This window comes from Dreissena polymorpha, chromosome 12 (genome assembly GCF_020536995.1).
Source record: "Dreissena polymorpha isolate Duluth1 chromosome 12, UMN_Dpol_1.0, whole genome shotgun sequence".
NCBI lineage: Eukaryota > Metazoa > Mollusca > Bivalvia > Myida > Dreissenidae > Dreissena > Dreissena polymorpha.
The window spans coordinates 52,385,888-52,406,761 of record NC_068366.1 but is presented as its reverse complement, the minus strand read 5'-3'; the positions used below and the strand labels follow the sequence as shown (position 1 = coordinate 52,406,761).

At 34.5% G+C, this 20,874-nt stretch overlaps 1 protein-coding gene across 1 annotated transcript; it reads right to left on the bottom strand.

Moving 5' to 3' along the window:
- Positions 1–5,075: 5,075 nt before the first annotated feature.
- On the bottom strand, positions 5,076–11,981 carry LOC127852611 (mucin-3A-like). The gene is made up of 6 exons (XM_052386563.1): positions 11,597–11,981; positions 10,924–11,125; positions 10,057–10,244; positions 9,733–9,948; positions 6,376–6,506; positions 5,076–6,086 (listed from the first exon to the last, which is right to left on the bottom strand). The coding sequence occupies exons 1-6, from the start codon at positions 11,979–11,981 to the stop codon at positions 5,304–5,306; spliced, it is 1,905 nt and encodes a 634-aa protein (XP_052242523.1). The 3' UTR covers positions 5,076–5,303.
- Positions 11,982–20,874: the final 8,893 nt, after the last annotated feature.

The following is a 20,874-nucleotide window of genomic DNA, read 5'->3' as shown; positions in this document are numbered from 1 at the left end:
TTGCTTTTGTCTGATACTTAGGTATTTTAGACCGCTTTCCAGATTTTAGCAGTTTTGGCAGTGGTGATGCTGATCTCGCCTTCGGCCTTTCAAAATACATTTCGAAACCTTTCGGTATTTTACCATTTTGTTTTGGACGACCCTTTTGGATTCCTACCCTTGATTGACGAGGTTGTCGGGTTCGTGACCTTTTATTTTTATCTTTATTGACGCCACCAATGTAACAATATAATTTTTGTTCACACCTTTCCAGTGAATAAAATGATTTTGTTAGAATTCGCAATGCCGTTTTATATCTTCCATGAAATCGTTCCCTCTCGAGGGCAATTTCCACTTCAGTTTTTATGGGCGCTTTCTTTGCGCTGTATGCAGATCTGGCTGTTTGTTTTGAAGTCGTTGTTGATGCAAAACTTTTATCAGCTGACAACTTTGATGCTACGCTCTGTAACATCCGATTTGCTGCGGATACAGCGTCTGGTGATAGACCGGTTTGTACATCCATTGTTTTCATGTTGGGATCCATCGTCTTATTTGAATCAATTGTCGTCTTGCTTGGATCCGTTTTCGTAATCTTTGAGCCCATGTTAATGTTTGAATTTATTTTTGGCATATTATTTGAAACCATTTTAGCCCTATAGGTAATTCTGTTGGTCGATTTATTTTTACTTTGTCTGCTCGCACTGTTCATCCCCGACTGCAGAGGACTTGAAGATCTTGACTTCCGTTGTGCGGCGCCACTAGCCGAATTTGAATATGTTCGTGAAACCATCTCGGCTTTTCCTGCACTAAAATTTAACTCCGAAATATTGGTATGTTCAATCCGCTTTGGACATGATCCGTTTCGTATGAAACATTTTGCCTTGGAATCCGTTCCTTTTGTTTTCCTAATATCAGGTGATTGTTTTGCATTGGACTGTCTATGTTTTATTGTGTACTTTCTCTGACCATGTTTGGATTTATCCTTTAACACATTGCTATTGTTTTTAGTCTCCCGGCTTCTTCCTCTGACTGTAGTTTTTTGTTTGACGTGTGTTCGTTTGTCATCGTTCATCTCTGTGTGTTCGGAACGGTCCTTAGTGTCATCAGAAAGTGTGGGCAGCGTGTCTGAGCTATGTTTGGATATGGCTGATCTTGTATCAGTTTCACTTTCACTCGCGTTGGGTTCGCTTCTTGTTTGATCAACCACTTGTTGTAAGAATGACCGTTCCTCCATTGCTGAGTAAGTAAAACACGAAATTCACACGATATTATTCCCAAATTAAATCAAAAGCTGCGTCAAGTTAACATTCTTCTTGTCAACATATATTTTGTGTTCCTTGCAGTTAGCGTTCTTTTATCACATTTCAACAAAACTGAAATCGAAGATAAGACCGACTGAACATGTTTGTTAAACCGCAATACAAACACACTTAAACTATCTATTGAAAAGAAGCTTAGCTTTATTTTGTTGGTCGATTGTTGATTTATATCGGTGTTTTTATGTCGCTACATCAAGTGATAAGTTTTAAGCTTTAACATGATTTACAAAAAGAAAACCATCTTATGTTCATCTAACGTTTTGCTTTATTAAATGAATCTGGAAATAAATATTGATTCGATTTATTTTATTCCTTCCTCTTCGCAAAGTCATGCGTCAAATTATATTTATATATATATATGTATATATTTTTTCATTTATACCTCATTGCGTGTGTTAATCCAAGAAATCTTTGGTATGTATTTCGCGCAGCGTTTCGTTGTATTCTCAATTGACTCCGCAGAGTAATTTAAACAATTACTTTTATGAAACCGGTGCGATTTAAACAATTACTATTGTCGAAAGGCGATATATACGAGTGTAATATTATCAGATCGAGTAAGGCGTTTATTGTTATTTTTTCGGTCTATTGTTATTTTTTCGGTCGGTGATTTGTTCAGCCAACCTGTAATAAGGCTGAATGGGATTTGATTTAAACGAAGCTAGTACTTCGCTCGTTATTCTTTAAGCTTTATTTACAACATAATGTGACTAACACTGAATAAAACTTGAACGTTCTTTAATGTTTTCTTCAATGTACTTATCATGGAGCCGATACATTATATTGATAAACAACCACCGTCTTTTCCTTGGTTTAAAGTTTATATGATATACTTAGTTGAATTAAAATGACAACAAATTCTTTATCCTGCAGTCGTATTCAGTTGAACGCATTAAACGATAAAGGTATGGCTGGGACAATTACAATGCGACTCACTAAATTTCCCGCTCTTATTCATAGCAATCAACCGTAAACTGGACATGAATAAGGCTTGTACTTGGATGTGCTTTGAGTCAGTATGATCATGGTACCGAAATAAGGCTCTTTAGTTGAAGCGTCAGAAAATATAGGTTATGCGTATATGCTTTCGACGAAATTATCTGACAACAACACAAATAAGAAATTCAATCCATACACCATAGTTAACAACATTTGATTTACAAAATGTAAAACCGATAATTTGCAGCTTGTTTTCTTCGTTTTCTCATTCAAGCAAAGTTGGTGAAATAGGGATGTCTAGTATATTTATTTCTATATTTGAATATTTCTTACAGAAATTCCTATAAGCAAACAGCGAAGACCCAGATGCGGCGTCTCAGCTTGATATACGCTATTTGCCAAGGCATTTTTTTTTCTAGACGCTAGACATAAATGGGTTAATTGGAATATTTTTCTATACAAGCATCATAATGTCAACACAAAACTGTACAAAGTGTAATGCTCTCTGGTAAACGGGTAAAGAATTAAATATTTTTTGAAACGATTCATGAATATATGAATACGCAATTAAACAACCAAATTTTCTGGAAATTTTATTAAACCGCAAATACATTATTACACGCAAAGTCAAATTCTTATGTGAAATATACTATACAATACATATTTATTTTAAGACTTTCTCAAAGTGAAACACATGCGTTAATTTAATGAAAGGGTATAGGATTAAAAATTAAATCGGAACTACCACAAATCTCCACAATCAACAAACTAAACAGTACTTGCAAAATAATTAGTTTGCTGAATAATGCTATCCTTTTCAAATTACAATCGATACAATCAAAAAGGACAATAAAACAGGTTACATAAGCACGACACACTTTTAATTTGACTAACCTCCCTTTTCCCATCGACAGCTATACTATTATTTAGTTTGCCTCAAACGCGTTGGTAGAAACTTAAACATTTCGAAACCTGCCAAAGGTGTATCCGTTTTTAGCTCATCTTTTTTTGGAAAAAAATTATGAGCTATTGTCATCACCTTGGCGTCTGCGTCGGCGTCGGCGTCCGGTTAAGTTTTGCGTTTAGGTCCACTTTTCTCAGAAAGTATCAATGCTATTGCATTCAAACTTGGTACACTTACTTACTATCATGAGGGGACTGGGCAGGCAAAGTTAGATAACTCTGGCGTGCATTTTGACTGAATTATGTGCCCTTTTAACTTAAAATATTGAAAATTTTGGTAAAGTTTTGCGTTTAGGTCCACTATTTCAGAAAGTATCAATGCTATTGCATTCAAACTAGTAACACTTACTTACTATCATGAGGGGACTGGGCAGGCAAAGTAAGATAACTCTGGCGTGCATTTTGACAGAATTATGTGCCCTTTTTATACTTAGAAAATTTTGGTTAAGTTTTGTGTTTAGGTCCATTTTATTCCTTAAGTATCAAAGCTATTGATTTCATACTTGAAACACTTACTAACTATCATAAGGGGACTGTGCAGGCAAAGTAATGTATCTCTGACTGGCATTTTGACAGAATTATGTGCCCTTTTTATACTTAGAAAATTGAAAATTTGGTTAAGTTTTGTGTTTAGGTCCACTTTATTCCTACAGTATCAAAGCTATTGCTTTCATACTTGCAACACTTATTAACTATCATAAGGGGACTGTGCAGGCAAAGTTATGTAACTCTGACTGGCATTTGGACGGAATTATGGGCCCTTTTTACTTAGAAAATTGAAAATTTGGTCAAGTTTTGTGTTTTGGTCCACTTTACCCCTAAATTATCATAGATATTGCTTTCATACTTGGAACACTCGCAAACTATCATAAGGTTACAGTAAAAGGACAAGTTGCATAACTCTGGATGTAATTTTTATGGAATTATGGCCCTTTTTTGACTTAGTAACTTTGAATATATGGTTAAATTTTGTGTTTTGATCCACTTTACTTCTTAAGTATCAAGGCTATTGCTTTCAAACTTCAAATACTTTCATGCTATCATGAGGTTACTGTACCTGGCAAGTTGAATTTTACCTTGAACTTTGAATGACCTTGACTTTCAAGGTCAAATTATTAAATTTTGCTAAAATTGCCATAACTTCTTTATTTATGATTAGATTTGATTGATACTTTGACAAAACTACTCTTACCTGACATACCACAATAGACTCCACCCAAACCATCCCCCGTGCCCCCCCCCCCCGAATCCCCCTCTATTTTTTTATTTTTTTTTTATTTTTTAAGATCATCTCACAAATGACCACCACACCCTCACACTATACCCCCCCCCCCCTCCACCCCCAAATTTTTTTTTAAACGGTTAAAAACACAACTATTTATTTTTATTATTTTATGTTTGAAATACCCTTCAACCATCGCACCCAAGAATCCCCCCCCGTCCCCCCTCCCCCCACCCGAATCCACCCCCTAATTTTTTTTTTTAAGATCATCTCACAAATTACCACCACACCCTCACACTATACCCCCCCCCCCACCTCACCCGCCGTCCAATTTTTTTTTTTAAAGATCATCTCACAAATTACCACCACACCCTCACACTATACCCCCCCACCTCACCCCCCCCCCCCCCCCCCCCCCCCCAATCTTTTTTTTGAAACGGTTAAAAAACACAAATATTTATTTTTATTATTTTATGTTTGAAATACCATCCAACCATCGCACCAAAGAATCACCCCCACCCTCCCCCCGCGATTTTTTTTTTTGCATTTTTTTCGCATTTTTGGAAGATAATGTAATAAATGTCCACACCCCCACACTATACACCCCTCTTCACTCCATCCCTCCCTCCTTTGTGATTGAAAATGAGAGTCCCTTCACCTTTAAAAAGAAAATAGATGAGCGGTCTGCACCCGCAAGGCGGTGCTCTTGTTTTTAAATGTTTTAATTTAAGTGCGTTTAATTTAAGGTTTGTTGTAATCAATACTCAATAATACAAACATGATGTTTGCATTGCTTAATTTAAACATTTTCAACGTCGAACTTGAATAAGCGATCGATCTAATGATCTTTACACTACAGTGATCAGTCGTAATATCGCAGTTTAATGTCTGTATGATGAGCGACGCTTTCCTTTCTTTCGTTCAGCTGATTTACCTCGAGTACCTCTAAAACTTGTTTTTGAAGGCGGTAAGTAGTATCTAGAAGCGATGTGTAATGCCGTGTCTGCGTTTTCGTGATCAGAAGTGATTTCATCTTCATATGACGTCATTGATTCGCTGGTGGTGACGTCATGTGCCGTTGAAGATGGCTGGACAAAAACGGATTTTACGAACGCTTGCTCGTCTTCTATAACTTTAATCGTTATATCGGTCATGGAGGTGCCACGAGTTTGATGGTCTATGGTTGGTATATAGTCTGTTGAAGTTCCCCTTGATTTATGCTTGCGTGTAGGTTCAACTTCGGCTCTTGCATCTGTTTGGGACTCAACCTCCCTCTTGGGCGTTTTAGAGTTCAACATAAATTTGTCGATCTTTGATCCTCGAATCAAGGCTTTAGTCGATTTATTTTCCAATATCACATTAGGCTTAGGTTCTTCCTTAACTTCTTGTTCAGTGTTTATTCCAACCGAAATGGTTTCCATATACATCGTGTTCATTTCAGTAGTTCTCAAATCGACACGTATTGTATTAGTACTAATTGTTCTTGTTTCGAAAGCAACAGTGTTGGTTATAGCTATAGTCGTAGGAAGATGTCGAATGGATGCTTGAATAGGTGGCTTTGGGACGTAGAATGAGGTAGATGGAGCAGGACTGGTCTCTGTTTTAACATCAAAGTGGTCGTTGGGTGGAAATGGGCTGTCTTTAGATTTGCAAACGCTCCCATTCTGTAAATGAATGTGCTATGATTGACTTCTGCGACACTTCTAATAACGATCAATTATTTTGACCCAACTCGAATTAATTTAATTTACAAAATTACAAGGCGCTCGTTCATGCATATGCCTACTAATTAGAAAATTATATTGTACACAACTCGGAGACGTATTCTTAAGAACTTAAAATAGTTTTGCTATATATATCTTCTATGGTTACAGCACTTAGTAAATATGTTTTATATATTTATTTTTTTTTAACAATACTTGCTAATGATTCAGTGAGGCATTATTCAATTACCGCATTCTCCGGGGAAGTGGATGCTTTCTTGCACTGTAACCTGCCCATGCAAATTAGGATTCCCAGTATTAGAAGGCCCAGTAGCAATATCGTCCCCAACACAATAATTCCGATTAGCAATCCCTTAGTATCTAAAAGAATTGTAACATACATGTATAAATAGTTTATAGCGACTTAAAATTAGTTTGTCATTTGCTATATCTTGTTAATCCATATTTTCTTTCTCTCCTGAAACAAAAAGATAATGTCGCAAGCAGGTAGTTACACAAGAACGTAGCTCAAGCCCCGGCGGAAATATTATCATTCGAATGTACCTTACCGTTTGCAATGTTTGGAAGAGGACCACAATCTGTATAGGTATTTTGTCCGAGTATATGATGTATTTGGATGTTCATTCTTTGCAATTTTGAAATGGAATTACTAAAGTAATTAGTTGTACGAAAGGAATAATGATTATGATACTAATATATGCACCTGTGCACATATACATATTAGAAATTGCATTGCTTATGATTGCTTACGATGATTTTGTAAAGAATTGTTTCGTTTAACTTTGAAAATCCTGGTTATAAGATTGGGATATGTGGACGGGTAGGCGTTCGGCGTCCAACCGATCAAACAAATTAGGGTTGAATTTATCAATCAAAATTTTGATCAAGCAAGCTGTCACAGAGGCAAAACTTGTGATTGTACATGGGGCTGATCAGGTCAAGAAAGAAATAAGTGTTCGCTTAATAACATGTGTTTTGATGCATGTACTGAAATCACGTGTGTAAGCAGCTCACACACATACCTTACTTTGGATTGAAATTTTTACCAGTCGGTTCAAGGTCAATGTCGCAGTTTCTAAACTTTTTTTGTGTAGATAGCATGCAGACGAAACATGGTATTTCGTGTGAAGCCAGGGATTATGAGGTCAAGGTCACTTTTGAATTAAATTCAATTTCAATGGAACTTAAAATAAAAACGCTGAAATTTCAAACCTGAGTTTTGATGGAGGTATTTTGAATTTCTGAAATTGTGTGTGAAGACCCTGCTTGGGATTACACAATTACCTAAATGATATGAATTAATAAAACGAATAACCGTTTTGTGGCTTTGTCATCTTTCTTGCCTTAAGAAGATAATTGTCGGTTTCAATGTCTCATATGCATGTGGCTAAGAATAAATTTATGCGACGGAACGTTTTGAGTGATTGCTAAATTATGAACAGGTACATTTGTTAATGTAAACGGGCATCATTTGCAGCTCACTGATGAAATATTCCGAATTCTGGACAAATAATTACTTTAAAGAAATTAAAAGTATGAAAACAAAATATCTTACAAGTTACAGCAATATACGCGCATCAGCAAATGTGAGTCATATTCAAATTTACATCGTTTTCATCCATAAAACGAACATAGCTATCACGTCTTCATTGTGGACGCTTGGTAAATTTTTCATGTATTACCGTTCGCCAAGCTATCATGGGCTACTTTCATTTATTATATGTATCTTGCTTTTTAACAACAATGGACAAAATTGTCACAAAACCAGTTTTTCAATTTAAAAAAGTCTGATAAAGGGAGACAACTCAAACTGAAATAATTGTTCAAAGTCACCCCCCTTGTTTTAAAATAAATCTATTTTCAGTCGTGGCGACCTTGACCTTGGAGATATTGGCGTAATTCTTTTGTGCGACACACCGTCCAATGACGGTGAACAAATGTGCCAAATGATTTTGAAATCCCACAATGAATGACATAGTTATGGCCCGGACAAGCTCATTTATGGCCATGTTCGACCTTTGAACTCAAAGTGTGACCTTGACCTTACAGATATCGACGTAATTCTTTCGCGCGACACATCGTCTAATGCTGGTGAACAAATGTGCCAAATGATTATAAAATCTCACAATGCAAGACAAAGTTATGGCTCGGACAAGCTTGTTCCGCCCGACAGCCCGCCCGCCCGCCCGCCAGCCCGTCCGCCGACATTCGCCAATCTAATAACCTGTTTTTTCCTTCGGAAAACCGGGTTAATAATACATGTATGTAAGATGTATAACTATACGCAAATATATATATTTTTTGTTTGAGCCAATTTATGAAACTTTAACCACGAGTATTCTAAAAAAATGTCCTTCAAACTTATTTACATATTTGGACTGTATTTGGTATTGCAATTAATAGTTTGCAATGGCTTCAAATCCATTCAGCTGAGTGTGAAGCGCAAACAAAAGCCCACGTTTAATCTCTATGTTTAGGTGTTTTACCTGATTTAAATAATGATACGATCTGGCAAAAAACTCAATCAATATTCAATAAAATACATTTAGGACCGAGCAATGATTGCAAATTCACAAGCAATAAATACATGTTATATGGGTTATAATGTAGACGCATTAAACACCCGCTAAACTAATAAGGAAGCTGTCATTGATATCACTGAGCTGTTATAGGATACTCAGCGCTCAATAGCATTGATCGATTACCCATTTGAATTTACGGTTTCAAACAAACGTTGACTATTATTAACATTTTAAAATTGTATACAGCTCAAACAATGCTCAGCGTAATGAACGGTGTCATGTAGAATATCATTTATTGGATTATCTTCATTGGGCACTCAACTAAATCAATATTTTATTTAAGAAAATAAAATCTGTTTTACAAAACATTCTTATGATCTTTTGACTATTGAACGAGTTTCATATAAAATGCATGCTAATGGCTGTCAATATTAACATTTATCTTAAAGGTACCGAACTTTATTCCCTGAAAAGAAAAAGCAAGAACTTTAACTACACGTTTCTCGTTAACATGTCGAGACCGGTTCCAATTATGTCATTCGTTGTTTATTCGCATGTTTTGCGCATAGCTTTTTAAATAAAATAATTATTAAGGTAGCTTGAGACAGATGAAATATAATTCATTGTTAACAAATGGGGAATATTTATTTCTTAGAAACGATGACTTTACAATCAGAAAAAAACTCGGACTATTGGACATGTCGAGCTGATGGCAAACGGATTACACAAATCTTTGTGCAATTATGCGAGTGTCCTCTACCCCCCCCCCCCCCCCCCATCCTTTCACGGCAGAACAATATAAAGTTTTTATTTACACACATTTCATTATAAATCACATTGTTGGTTTTCTTTAATAATTCATTTATGTTAATAATGTACAGCAGTAGGTCTATACATTCTCGTGGACTAAAAGCTCAAAGCAAAATATAAATACTGTACTAAAGACGATTAATTTTCATAACTAATTGATCCAATTACCGAAGAGAGAGGGAACAATAGGAAGTCGATTTTTTAAATGTTACTTTATATGTATTACATTAAATACAAAATTGCCAGAGACATACCACTACTTCCTTGCGTCGTGTTGCCTTCAGTAGATATTGTTATTGGTTGTTTGGTGGTAGTTGATGTCATTGCTGTAGTAGTTGTTGAGGGACTGGTTGTGGTGGTGGTGCTGATAGTGGTTGTAGTGGTGGAAACGGAAGTTGTTGTTGAAGGCCGACAGTGCTGCTGTTCCACCGGTGGACAGTTTATAGATATGTTCGCCGTGCTCTCAGAAGCTGCAAATAAACCTGATCTACAGTCGGAAATATGTTGTTAGTTAACGCTCCTCAAGTTTGAATAGTAAATGAACTGTAAAAGCTTTCGTTTTGCAATAGTCTACATACATTTGAACCCCAGCCAGAATGACCCGCCATCTGCCGTGTAACTGTTTCTGAAGTTGAGGACCACGTACGTGTCTGACACCGTGTGCTCGGTTATTCTAACGCTTTGATTCGCACAACCCCATTGTATTAACGTTCTGCCATCACTGAGTGTAAGGTTGAGATACTGGGTTGCATTGGAACAATTTCCGCTAAAATATATCGTTTACATGCTATAGTACATGTCTTTATAATGATAATACTTAGCAAAAGTGTAGTTGTTAGTTATTTTATTCATGTTTTATAATGCTGCTTAATATTTGTTTTAAGGATGAAATAGTTTGCAAATCGGCATTACGTGTATCACCATACATAGAGGTTAAAATAGAAATTGTATTGATAGATAATAAAACATGTGTCTACATATATTTTTAATGCATTTAGTTTATTGCTTGTTTTGTTCCCATGTTAATATTTCATCAGACCAATTATTGAATTCCCTTATATGATAACGGCATAATGTCAACAAGGGCATCACTGTAACAGATGGATGGTCACAGAGACTACGCTTTTTATAATGCCATGTATGGGTTGACAGTTATCATAATGATATAATAAAAAGCTTTTTTCTGAGAACGCGTGAAGACGGAAAACAATACCGAACGGTCGGACGGTGGATCATAAGGACGGACATCGAGTAAAAGGTATACAAATTCGTTTAACACAAATACAAACTCAATACCATAGGAATTGAAACGGTAAGACAGAGCAACGCTTATATGATTTAATTTCGTCGAGCTTTAATTAAAGTGTATAGAGAAATAACTTTTTGCCAATAACCTAACAAAAATGTAGCAATATTTTTTTCATAAAATAAAAAGTGTTTCCCACCTAGTAGTAGATGGCTGTAGAAGCATTTGTAGGGCGAACACTTCCAAAGACGATGTGCAGTAGTCCGTTTCAATGGAGCAGCTGCAAGACACAGTAGTACTTTTAATGTCTGGAAATCCTGGACTCTGAATATACGAGGCTTTCCCGGTTGTTCTTGACGTAAAAGTGCTACACGTATCCGACATGGTCACGATTCGGTTATCTGTATCAAATATTTTATATTATATTTACCTTTTAATCTTAACCGACCAAAATGTGACATCATGGGCTAATAAGAGTATATCATTACATCATATCATCCCATAAACACAAACACTGTGATGTTATTTTGGAGCATGCGTCCTTCATAACAATAGATTTAATCATTGTGCAAATTCGTTAACTAATTTGTTTATTACACAAGATATGATTATTTTACTACATGATTCGGACTATGTATATTATATTGACGATAATCCTGACACTCTTGAAGTTTCATTCTTTCATGAGTTTCTTTATACTTGACTGTTTGGTTTAATTTGACATGAATTTTTCATCCTTTATCAGTTTTTGTATACATTCATATAGTTATTATTTTTATTTATAAAATCTTTACTAAAATGGATAAAAGAATTTCAACTTCATATTCAAGAAATGGTCATTTTCCTACAAAATAGTTTTAATAGACACTTACCATTTATACAAAAATAATCAATATGCATGTAGTTAGTATATGATAGATACTGAGAGGAGTTGCATTTAAGTCTGGCGTCTATCCTTTCTGCTCGCCTTTGACAGTCACCGTTACCGTTGCAGGCTGTTGTATACGCGTTTACCCCTATGTATGAGTGATCAAACACACAGTCTTTCAGAGGGTCATAAACATCACAACAGTTATTGGTAAAATTCGTGTCACAATTGAATTCTTTAGGCATGGCAGCAACTTTCAGAGACTTGATTGCAATTACATCGCCTCTTGGACAGGTCGCATTCATTAACGGCTGATCACCGTAGCACGCCGAGCTACTTTTATGTTCTGACTCAGGTAGACCAATGCACGCTGGACAAACGAAAGACATGATACGATATAGCCTTAGAATAAAATGTTTTCATTTTATTTCATGTTATTGGCAATACATTACAAAAGGTCGCTAGATTCGCTTGTGTGGTAATAAATTGTTTACTTCGTGTCATATATATTTTACTTAACATGATTACAAATTTAGCATGTGTCGCTCGTTGGATGTTTTGATGAAAAAGTAGTTGTTTTTTATACTGCATCGGTGTCACTTTATTATGTTATGTGAAATTAATTTTGTTTTCTCAGTTGTTTACTTTGTCGACGTTGGGATAACAACAAGGTTAATCATCAACTTTAAAAATTAAAAGATGGTTCAATATAAATTGAATTAATCAAAACTTTCAATTCATTCAGTACTGCAAATGAGATGAGAATACAGGAGTATACCAGCCTTAAAATATCACTTCAACTTGAATGAATTGTATTGCATAACTATGCATGTGTTTCTCTTTTGGTTTTATATGTATATTTAAATAAAAAAATGTTGAAATATTTATAGTGAACAAACATACCGGTAATTATAAAGATTAATGGTATAGCATCCATCGGAGCGTTAACGAATATATTCCAAGTGTACGTCATGTTGATAACCTGTCATCCAGGTGTTCATATAAGTGCGATGCAAACACTGCCTTTTATGTATGTTATCATCTGAATCGAATGACTTGTTTTAATTGTTCTTTTTAATTTCATTCAAATATTGAATAACAAGTTATGTCCAAAAATTCCGTTACTTTCACTGTTCTTGTCCCCAGAGTGAGTTGATTTCTTATGATATCTATGAGTCGACGTAGTTTTATTTTTCAATTATGACAATACATAATATAAATCGTTCGATTAATATTAATACTATCCAATTAAATATATTTGCTGTAATTGTCAAAGCGTGGATTTTTATTTCTATTTTATATTCTTGTATTTATCAATAATCACAATACATAATAAAGCATGTTCGATTGGAACACCCACCATTTAATCTTATTTTCTAATCGTTCAAGCATTAATGATTTGAATCGTGCACGGTTTAAGCTGAAAATTTTCACATGACATAAAAGAACATGTTTGATTTATATTATCTCTGTCCATGCCAGTGTGATTTTCCAGTGGTTAAAAGAATTTGTATGGCAAATACTCCTTACACTCACAAATGTTTTGCCAACTTAACACGTTTATTTTATTTGACGATATCAAAATAGTTATAGCAGTTGATCTTCAGTGGTTTTATTGTATTCTACTGAATGAATCAACAATGCCGTTTGTCTGATGTGAAAACCTTATTGGGATTCTATTATGCATTATGTTAACTTCCTAGTGGTTTTTTAATCGATACAGATTTTCACCAATGATTATTCTTAAACCTTTTTGTTTTAACAGCTCTGTTTAATAATGAATAAACAAGACACAAGTCTACATTACAGCTGCAACTCTTCCGATATTAAACAAATCTATTTAGTAATGTTTACTTATTTAATCGATAGCCGTTTCACTCAGGTTCCATCGGCCCAACTTCCTTGTACGAGCTGTCTGAATTAAACGCAACCTGAAATAAAGCTTTATTAACAATGTCGTCAAATGGGTACGTGTGCTACGCCGTTAAACTTATAAATCTTGACAAATGTATTTTACGTAGTGAATCAACACTGGGATACCGAGAATACATTTACCCTTTCGAGGAGAAATTAATATATTGTTGTAATTTATTTTTAATTTATTTTTATAATTGCTGTGTATATTTACAGTCGTGGCTATTTTCACAAGATCCATTCCTTCAATGCAATCATTAATTATCAACAAGCCACCTGTCAATCAAACTCTGAATATAAATTCGACCAGCAATTGATAAATCTTGAAGCCGAATGCTATCGGTTTGTCCGTTATTTTCCAGTTAAAGCTGAATGTAGAAATCCACATTATTTGTCACAAGTTCTGTCAATTTTGGTTGCAACAAAAAGGAAATTAAAAATGTTTTAACGGTGTCATTAAGGTTGTACATAGGGTTTATGTAATTCTGGCATTTAACAGCGAGAAGGATGAGTTCGAGTCGTTGAATTTATACCAATGTGGAACGTGATATCGACAAGTGCTAGTGACAAATTAAATTTGTACAATTATTGACATCATGTGATAGAACGTGAATTCATTTCAGAAAATACAAACTCAGTTGTTGTGTAACACTTTCCATTATAAAGATCCACGAATATCATATTAATGGTGTTAAATGATATCATGTTTATATATTTATCCCATTTTCAACGCGACATTGACGGTATAACACCTTATAAATATACTAGCCTGTGTTCAACACTGTGGGATATACCTGTCGCATGCACGGACTATTTTTTACTTTACCACTGAATGATTTTTCATAAGAAATAAAGTCGAGAAAACTTAACCTTCAAAAAATTATACGACCTTCAACCTTTAAATCTAGTCATATGACATAATTTTTCGCCATCCGTATAATGATGAATCAGCTGAAAATGACACTTATTGCATCATTTCCCCCCCCCCCCCCCAAAAAAAAAAAATGACGATTTATTATAAACGCCACTTATTTCACATGTACATGTACTGTATATCGACATATTTGAATTGTCAATTTATCACATTTCCCTTTTTTAGTGTAATGTGCATTGTTTATAACCCATGCATATACTTTTGAGATTTAAGAATGTACAACAAGCCATACAAATATCGCAAAATTCTTAAATAATCTGCAATAATTGCTTTCCGAATTAATTCACGTTAGGCATAGACCTGTGTAAAGTATAAGATGGTAAAAATAGCACCACACTGGAATTCGGAACGTCCCATTTTGTACACGGATATTGTCCACTCATTTATGTGTTGTGTAATGGAATGTTTTCATTCTTTGTGTATTTATAAATTAAATTATTTTCTTGTACAATAAGCGCATTTACCATAGACAAATAAAAAAGTGTGCAAGTTTAAACATAATTATGTTTGTATGCAGAAATCTGCAAATGCAACCGAGTTTACCAACGGCTATTATTTGATAAACTTCTCCGGTTCATTTTAACAGCAGTAATGTAGAGTACATGACGTAGCGTGTAACGAAGAAGAAAGTTTATTGAGTTCGTAAACTCATTTGCATATAGTGATAGGATGGCATAAGGGTCTTTATTTAACTATGCTAAAATAATTATTAAAGACCCTAGATGCAAAATCGTCAATTATTGAGTTAAATTGATAATTAGATGGATTTTAAAGGATAATTAAAGGTAAGATACTAGTTCGAACGTGTTTTGCTTTTTTTGTACTTTTGTCGTTCCCTGTTCTCGGGAAAATGATTTAAACATGGACGCCATTGATGCTTCTGATCACACACGGCATACCCATAACATATAAAAAACACGTTCTGCTCGTACTTAAATTCGTCGTCCGAAGTCGGAAAACGTATTGCCCTGTATATTAGGTCAAATAAAGTGTCAGTCGCTGCAATTGTCTGTTTACTCGTCGAAATTGTCAAGGTCGTCGACGGTGTACATGTATGTTGACATCGACATCATTTTGTCAGGAAGCAATCGCCGCCATATTGGATTTTGATAATTTTCTTTCGAAACTAAAATGAATTATAGTAAAATAAAATCTTCTTTTTGCGGTCGTAATGTGTTACAATTCGGATACTGCGTAGAATTGAATCGAGGCATATGGTGATATTTTAACTTGTTTTACAGTTTGTGTGTGAATTTAAAGACTATTTTGCGTACCAGAACAAATACATTTATATCACTATACGTATGGCTACATTCGTTAGATTTTAAGCGCTTTTAAGACTGAATTAAAATTATTGTTAAGGTTGTTAGATATATCTATGTAAAATGTCACGTTGAAAAAAATCAAATGGGATAAATAGAATACTAGATTAGCGATGAATACAGAGAAGTTTATGTTGCTTGGCTCGAACACCGAAAGCGCTCGCCAAGGCTCGCGCTCCCGGCGTTCTAAGCCTCGCAACATAAACTTCTCTGTATTCAACGCTAACCTAGTATTCTCTATATAAATGGGGGATTTTGATACCCGCTCCGCGTAACATACTGATATCTCTTTCATAAAACGATATTTTGTAACAAAAACAAGTCGAAACAATGTTGTGTTAGTATTTTTAGTTGTGAGTGCAAACTCACAACTAATTTTACATAGGCAGCGCTCCAGATAAGGGTCGTATTTTCGTAATTACGAATTATTTTCAAGTCAGTTACGTTTTTATTTAAAAAATCTTGTCGTACCATTAAGAATTACAAAATCAAGTTACGAATATTATTTTTACATCGGTTCGTATCGATTTTTATTGAGTTCTTTTCGCGTATTTAAGATCTTTTCGGTGCTTATATAAAATGGTTATCGGGTTTGTTTAACATAGCGCATTTTTTCCAATAAAAGCGGCGTTAACAGTCTATCTGTCATATACAATGGCGGCGATCAGAGAGCTTCCTAAAAAACTGCAACGCGTGCAAAAACACGTTTTTAACATATTGTACGCAAAGTGAGCCGAAGTTGAATGTTAAGAAAGACATTATAGAAAAGATCTTATACGATGCTGTATGTTCAGTTGCCGAAACAGTCGGAAAAGCTTTAAAAAACGCGACACGACGGGCCCAAACTTAAACAAAAAAACATTGAAGGAGTGGAAGGGACAATGCCCCTGGCAAATCGTTGAAAAGATTGAAGGGGAGACCCGTTTTAATTGTGAAATATGTAAAAATTCATCGAAAGCATGCAATCTAAGCACAGTTTGGGCATATGAAGGTATTTGAAAAATAAAATTGTATAATACTGAATAGACACTGTTAAACTCGTATAAATAAAGTTGCTAGTATGTTTATTTTGATTTTTTGCATGAAAATAACCATTATTATTTATTTTTAGGTCATTTAGAAAAGTTAAGAATTATTTTCCAAAACAAAGTAGTAACGTTAAGAATAAAATTTCAGAGTTAAGAAATCTTTTTGAAAATCTGGTAGTAACGTTGAGAATTTCACAAAACCTTATCTGGAGCTCTGATAGCAAATTTTGCAAGTCTGTATGCGTTTAGCAACGCTAGGAACGATAACCACTGCCTGATGCACTACTTGCAGTACAATTATGCAGACGACGAATGCTAGGAGCGTTTGCTGTACTACGCTAGGAACGATAACCACCGCATCTGCCTGTTTATAGTTCGCCACTGGTACACTGCAGTGTGTGTATATGATCAATATTGTTTAACAGCTTGTATGTCTACATTGGCCAGTCTAGTGTTTCACATTGAAATCTGTACATATTGGCTGCTTTCAGGAAAAACGGGGCTTAATGCATGTCAAGTAAGATTAGCCTGTGCACACTAATTAGCATGTGCAATGCGCACAAGCTAATCAAGAACGACACTTTCTGATTTTATGGTGTTTTTCGTTTAAAGAGAGTCTCTCGTACTGGGATAATAATTAATGCAAATGAATTAAGCCCTGTTTTCCCAAAATGAAGCTTAAATTATCTTTTTTATTAATGTGGCATAAATAAATGCACGTTATAAAAAGCTAAAAAAACCCATCTCGACCAGTGCTTTAAGACACATTATTTACAAATGTGAATGGGTTGTGTTTATTTCAAATTTGCGATATAAAAAGCTATAACCTAATTTTGAAAACTGAGTTACGTCTAAGATTATACAACAGCGAGAAACTCAAGTGCCTTCAGCGCTTTGATCATAAATAGCATAGACAAATTTTAGAAGTCTTTTACCACCATTACACGTCTGCTGAGGACAGCTTCAATACTAAATCCTCGGCATAGACCATTTATTTACCGAAGAAAATGACAAAATGGATTTGTTGTTTTGCAATTTCCATTATAATTATTGATAATGCCGTAATAGCAATGTTTCATTTCAGTAATATCACCTTTTATGTCAATACTCGGAAGATACTCGGAAAGCGTGTTTAACTTACTGAAATCACAGTTATAAAAGGCTTTTTCGTGTCAGAAAACAATGTTGGTTAATATTTTCAGAAATAAAATTGTAGCATGGTTATTTATAACTTATACCACAATTAAACGTAGTAATTTTGGAACCCGCGCAAGCGTCTCAGAGCTTGTTTAACATACCAAAATGCACGTTATAAAAAGCTAAAATTATTTTTATGGGGTTTGCATATGCATAATAAATAAATCATACAAAACATTTTACCAGTGTTATTAGTATAATAGATTTAAAAAATCATCAAAATCATCCGGGATATCTTTTACTCTATAAGCATAGACGTTGGTGTTAGTTTGTCGAAGTTTGTCTTTTAGCTAGGTCACGTGAATAAGTAGGCGGTACGATCGTCTTCAAGGCGAGATGTTAATTATGCTATAATTAATTATTTTGTTTTAATCGTGGTACAAATATTGCTTTTCGTTCAGTGTGGCACATTGTGTGTGGCCATTAAACTTAACTATATCAACGCAACTCTTGAATAAAAGTTGCTACAGTTCTAACGTCAATCACCGTTAATTAAATAGTTCAACAAACCGAAGTCTAATATCAGACAGTATAAAACATGCAAGAGAAAATATCAAACAAATATCCGATTTTAAGAATCCATGAAACTTTATGTCAATGAAAAAGCCCCTGCAGTAACACCCTTCAGAAAAGACATACGAGATGAATTTAATTTGGATATTATTAATGGCCATTTACTGAGTGGTAATGTTCCAAAAGGTTCTTCGTATGATTTCACAATTCGATACACTAGGGTGTATTCCTTAGTTAAGGATTTCAATGACCGCAATCTTGCACCGTCAACGAAATTGTAAAAACAAGACTTCTTATATCAGATGATGATCTTCGTAATAATTTTTCACAATTCTATACTTAAAACGGCAATTTATCTTCAAAACACAATGTGTCCTTAAAATGGTAATTAACTTATAGTTAATGACGCCCACGTGTTTTCAGATTATGTATCGCAATTTTTGCTAAATCATACTATTTTAATTGAAGCTGACTATTTGAATTCCATCTATTTGAAACAATTTGATTTGTATTGTATGCTACAGATAGACATACACAACCGAGCTTTGTAATTGTCCCTTTACAACCTGACTGCTTCTTTTTCCTTATTTGCGCAACGAGTATCTTAATGTTAAACTATATGATGTAGTTGATTCATTTATTAATGTCACAGAAAATAACGGTTCTTATGATCTGGTCTTTAGATCTGCATTGAGTAGTTAAATGGTAGTAAAATTAAAATGTTCGATCCTATATTGCTTTTAAATTAAAATTGTAATGCTATGAGAATAATTGTCATTTAAAATTATTTTTTTTGGACAGAGTGTAAAGTTTGGTCACCCACGGCCTCTGTGAGCGTGTACAGTTATACTACCCGTACGAAAATGTAAGACAAATTCCGCCAGAAAATAAGACGGAAACAACCCTGAAAATGCAAAAATATATGTTTTTCCTGCTAGCAAGAGGCGGACACTGAATTATGAAATAAATCCATCTAAACAATTCAGGATTCCGCCTTAATCTTAACAGGAATTTGGTCCCTCTAAGGCGGAAAAAGAAATGGCGTATTTTTTACGTGTTAAATTAGCGGATTATTTTTGTTTTCCCTTTCACTTAGGGAGAATTTTCACTTAGATATATTTTGTAGGCGGAAATTTTGACTTTGTTTTTGAAGTGTTAGGCGGATTTTTAACTTAGACTTTGGACAAGGTGGAATTTTATTCTTAGAAATTATTCTAGATATTTCTATCTGACTAAAAAGCTAGATATTTCTACCTGACTAAAAATATTAATAGGCTAATGATAATGCTTAACAAAAACTAGGTTATTTGAAAGACATTAACAAAAATGCTGAAAGGAAGGAATCAACCGAGGGAGCACGGGCAATAAGCATTAACAGCAAAAATTGCAGACTCAGTTTTACTGAGTCTGCTCATTAGCAGCAGAAGAAAAAAGCAACAGTGGCAACTTGTACGAATATTCTATGTAAATTCTGTACAGAGTCTGTACAAACTATGCCCAGATTCAGGACAGAATTCATTTATTCTGTACAGAGAGGACGAAGTCCCAGAATCGGTGCCTCGAAATCCGTACAGATTTCTAAAAGCAGATTTACAATAAAGCAGAATTTTATCTGTACATATTATAAAATCAAACAGAATGTTTATACTTTTCATATTTAAAAGACAGATTTTTAGCATACTGTATTTTAGCAAGACCGAATGTTTGTACTTGGTCTAAGAATGAGGCCGAGTATTGGACTTAGAAAACTATGGACACATAATTTCAAAATGGGACTTAGATAATTTAAAAAGAGACTATTCTAATTCCAGTTTCTACATGTTTTTTATGGGAAACATTTGCCATATACAAGAAAAACAACATCTATGTTCAGTTCATTCATACAATAATTTCCAAACATGTATATATTACATGTCATAATATTAAAATATGTGAGTATGATAATTTACCTTGATTAAACACTTAAAGTATATGTAGATCTACTATGGTCATTAAGTATCATTGAATTAGGGGTCTTAGAGTAAACTTGATTTAGGGTTGCATGCAATATGAAAATGTTTTTTTCAATTTAACAGCCCCTCTCCTGACTTTTGCTACTTACTGCCTTGCTTTAAATTGGCCGTATATATGTGCATTGTATTTCCACTGGGGTTAATTGTTAAGTTTTCCTGTCTGACAGCCTCTGACTCTATTAATGAAAATAACCATTGTAATGTCAGTTCTTGTATACAGCAAAAAAATACAACCTCTACAGTTCACTTGAACGTAATCATTAACCCATTACAAACAAATCTTGCCCTCTTGGTACATGTAATTTGAAACTACATTTTTCACTGCTTGCTGAAATGTGTATAATCTCTTCTGATTGTTTGAT

Coding starts and splice junctions, on each gene's coding strand:
- LOC127852611 (XM_052386563.1), bottom strand. CDS start 11,981: ATGTCTTTCGTTTGTCCAGCGTGCATTGGTCTACCTGAGTCAGAACAT. Junction 11,126..11,596: donor TGATTATTTTTGTATAAATG/GTAAGTGTCTAT, acceptor TATTTGATACAG/ATAACCGAATCGTGACCATG. Junction 10,245..10,923: donor CTACAGCCATCTACTACTAG/GTGGGAAACACT, acceptor GATATATTTTAG/CGGAAATTGTTCCAATGCAA.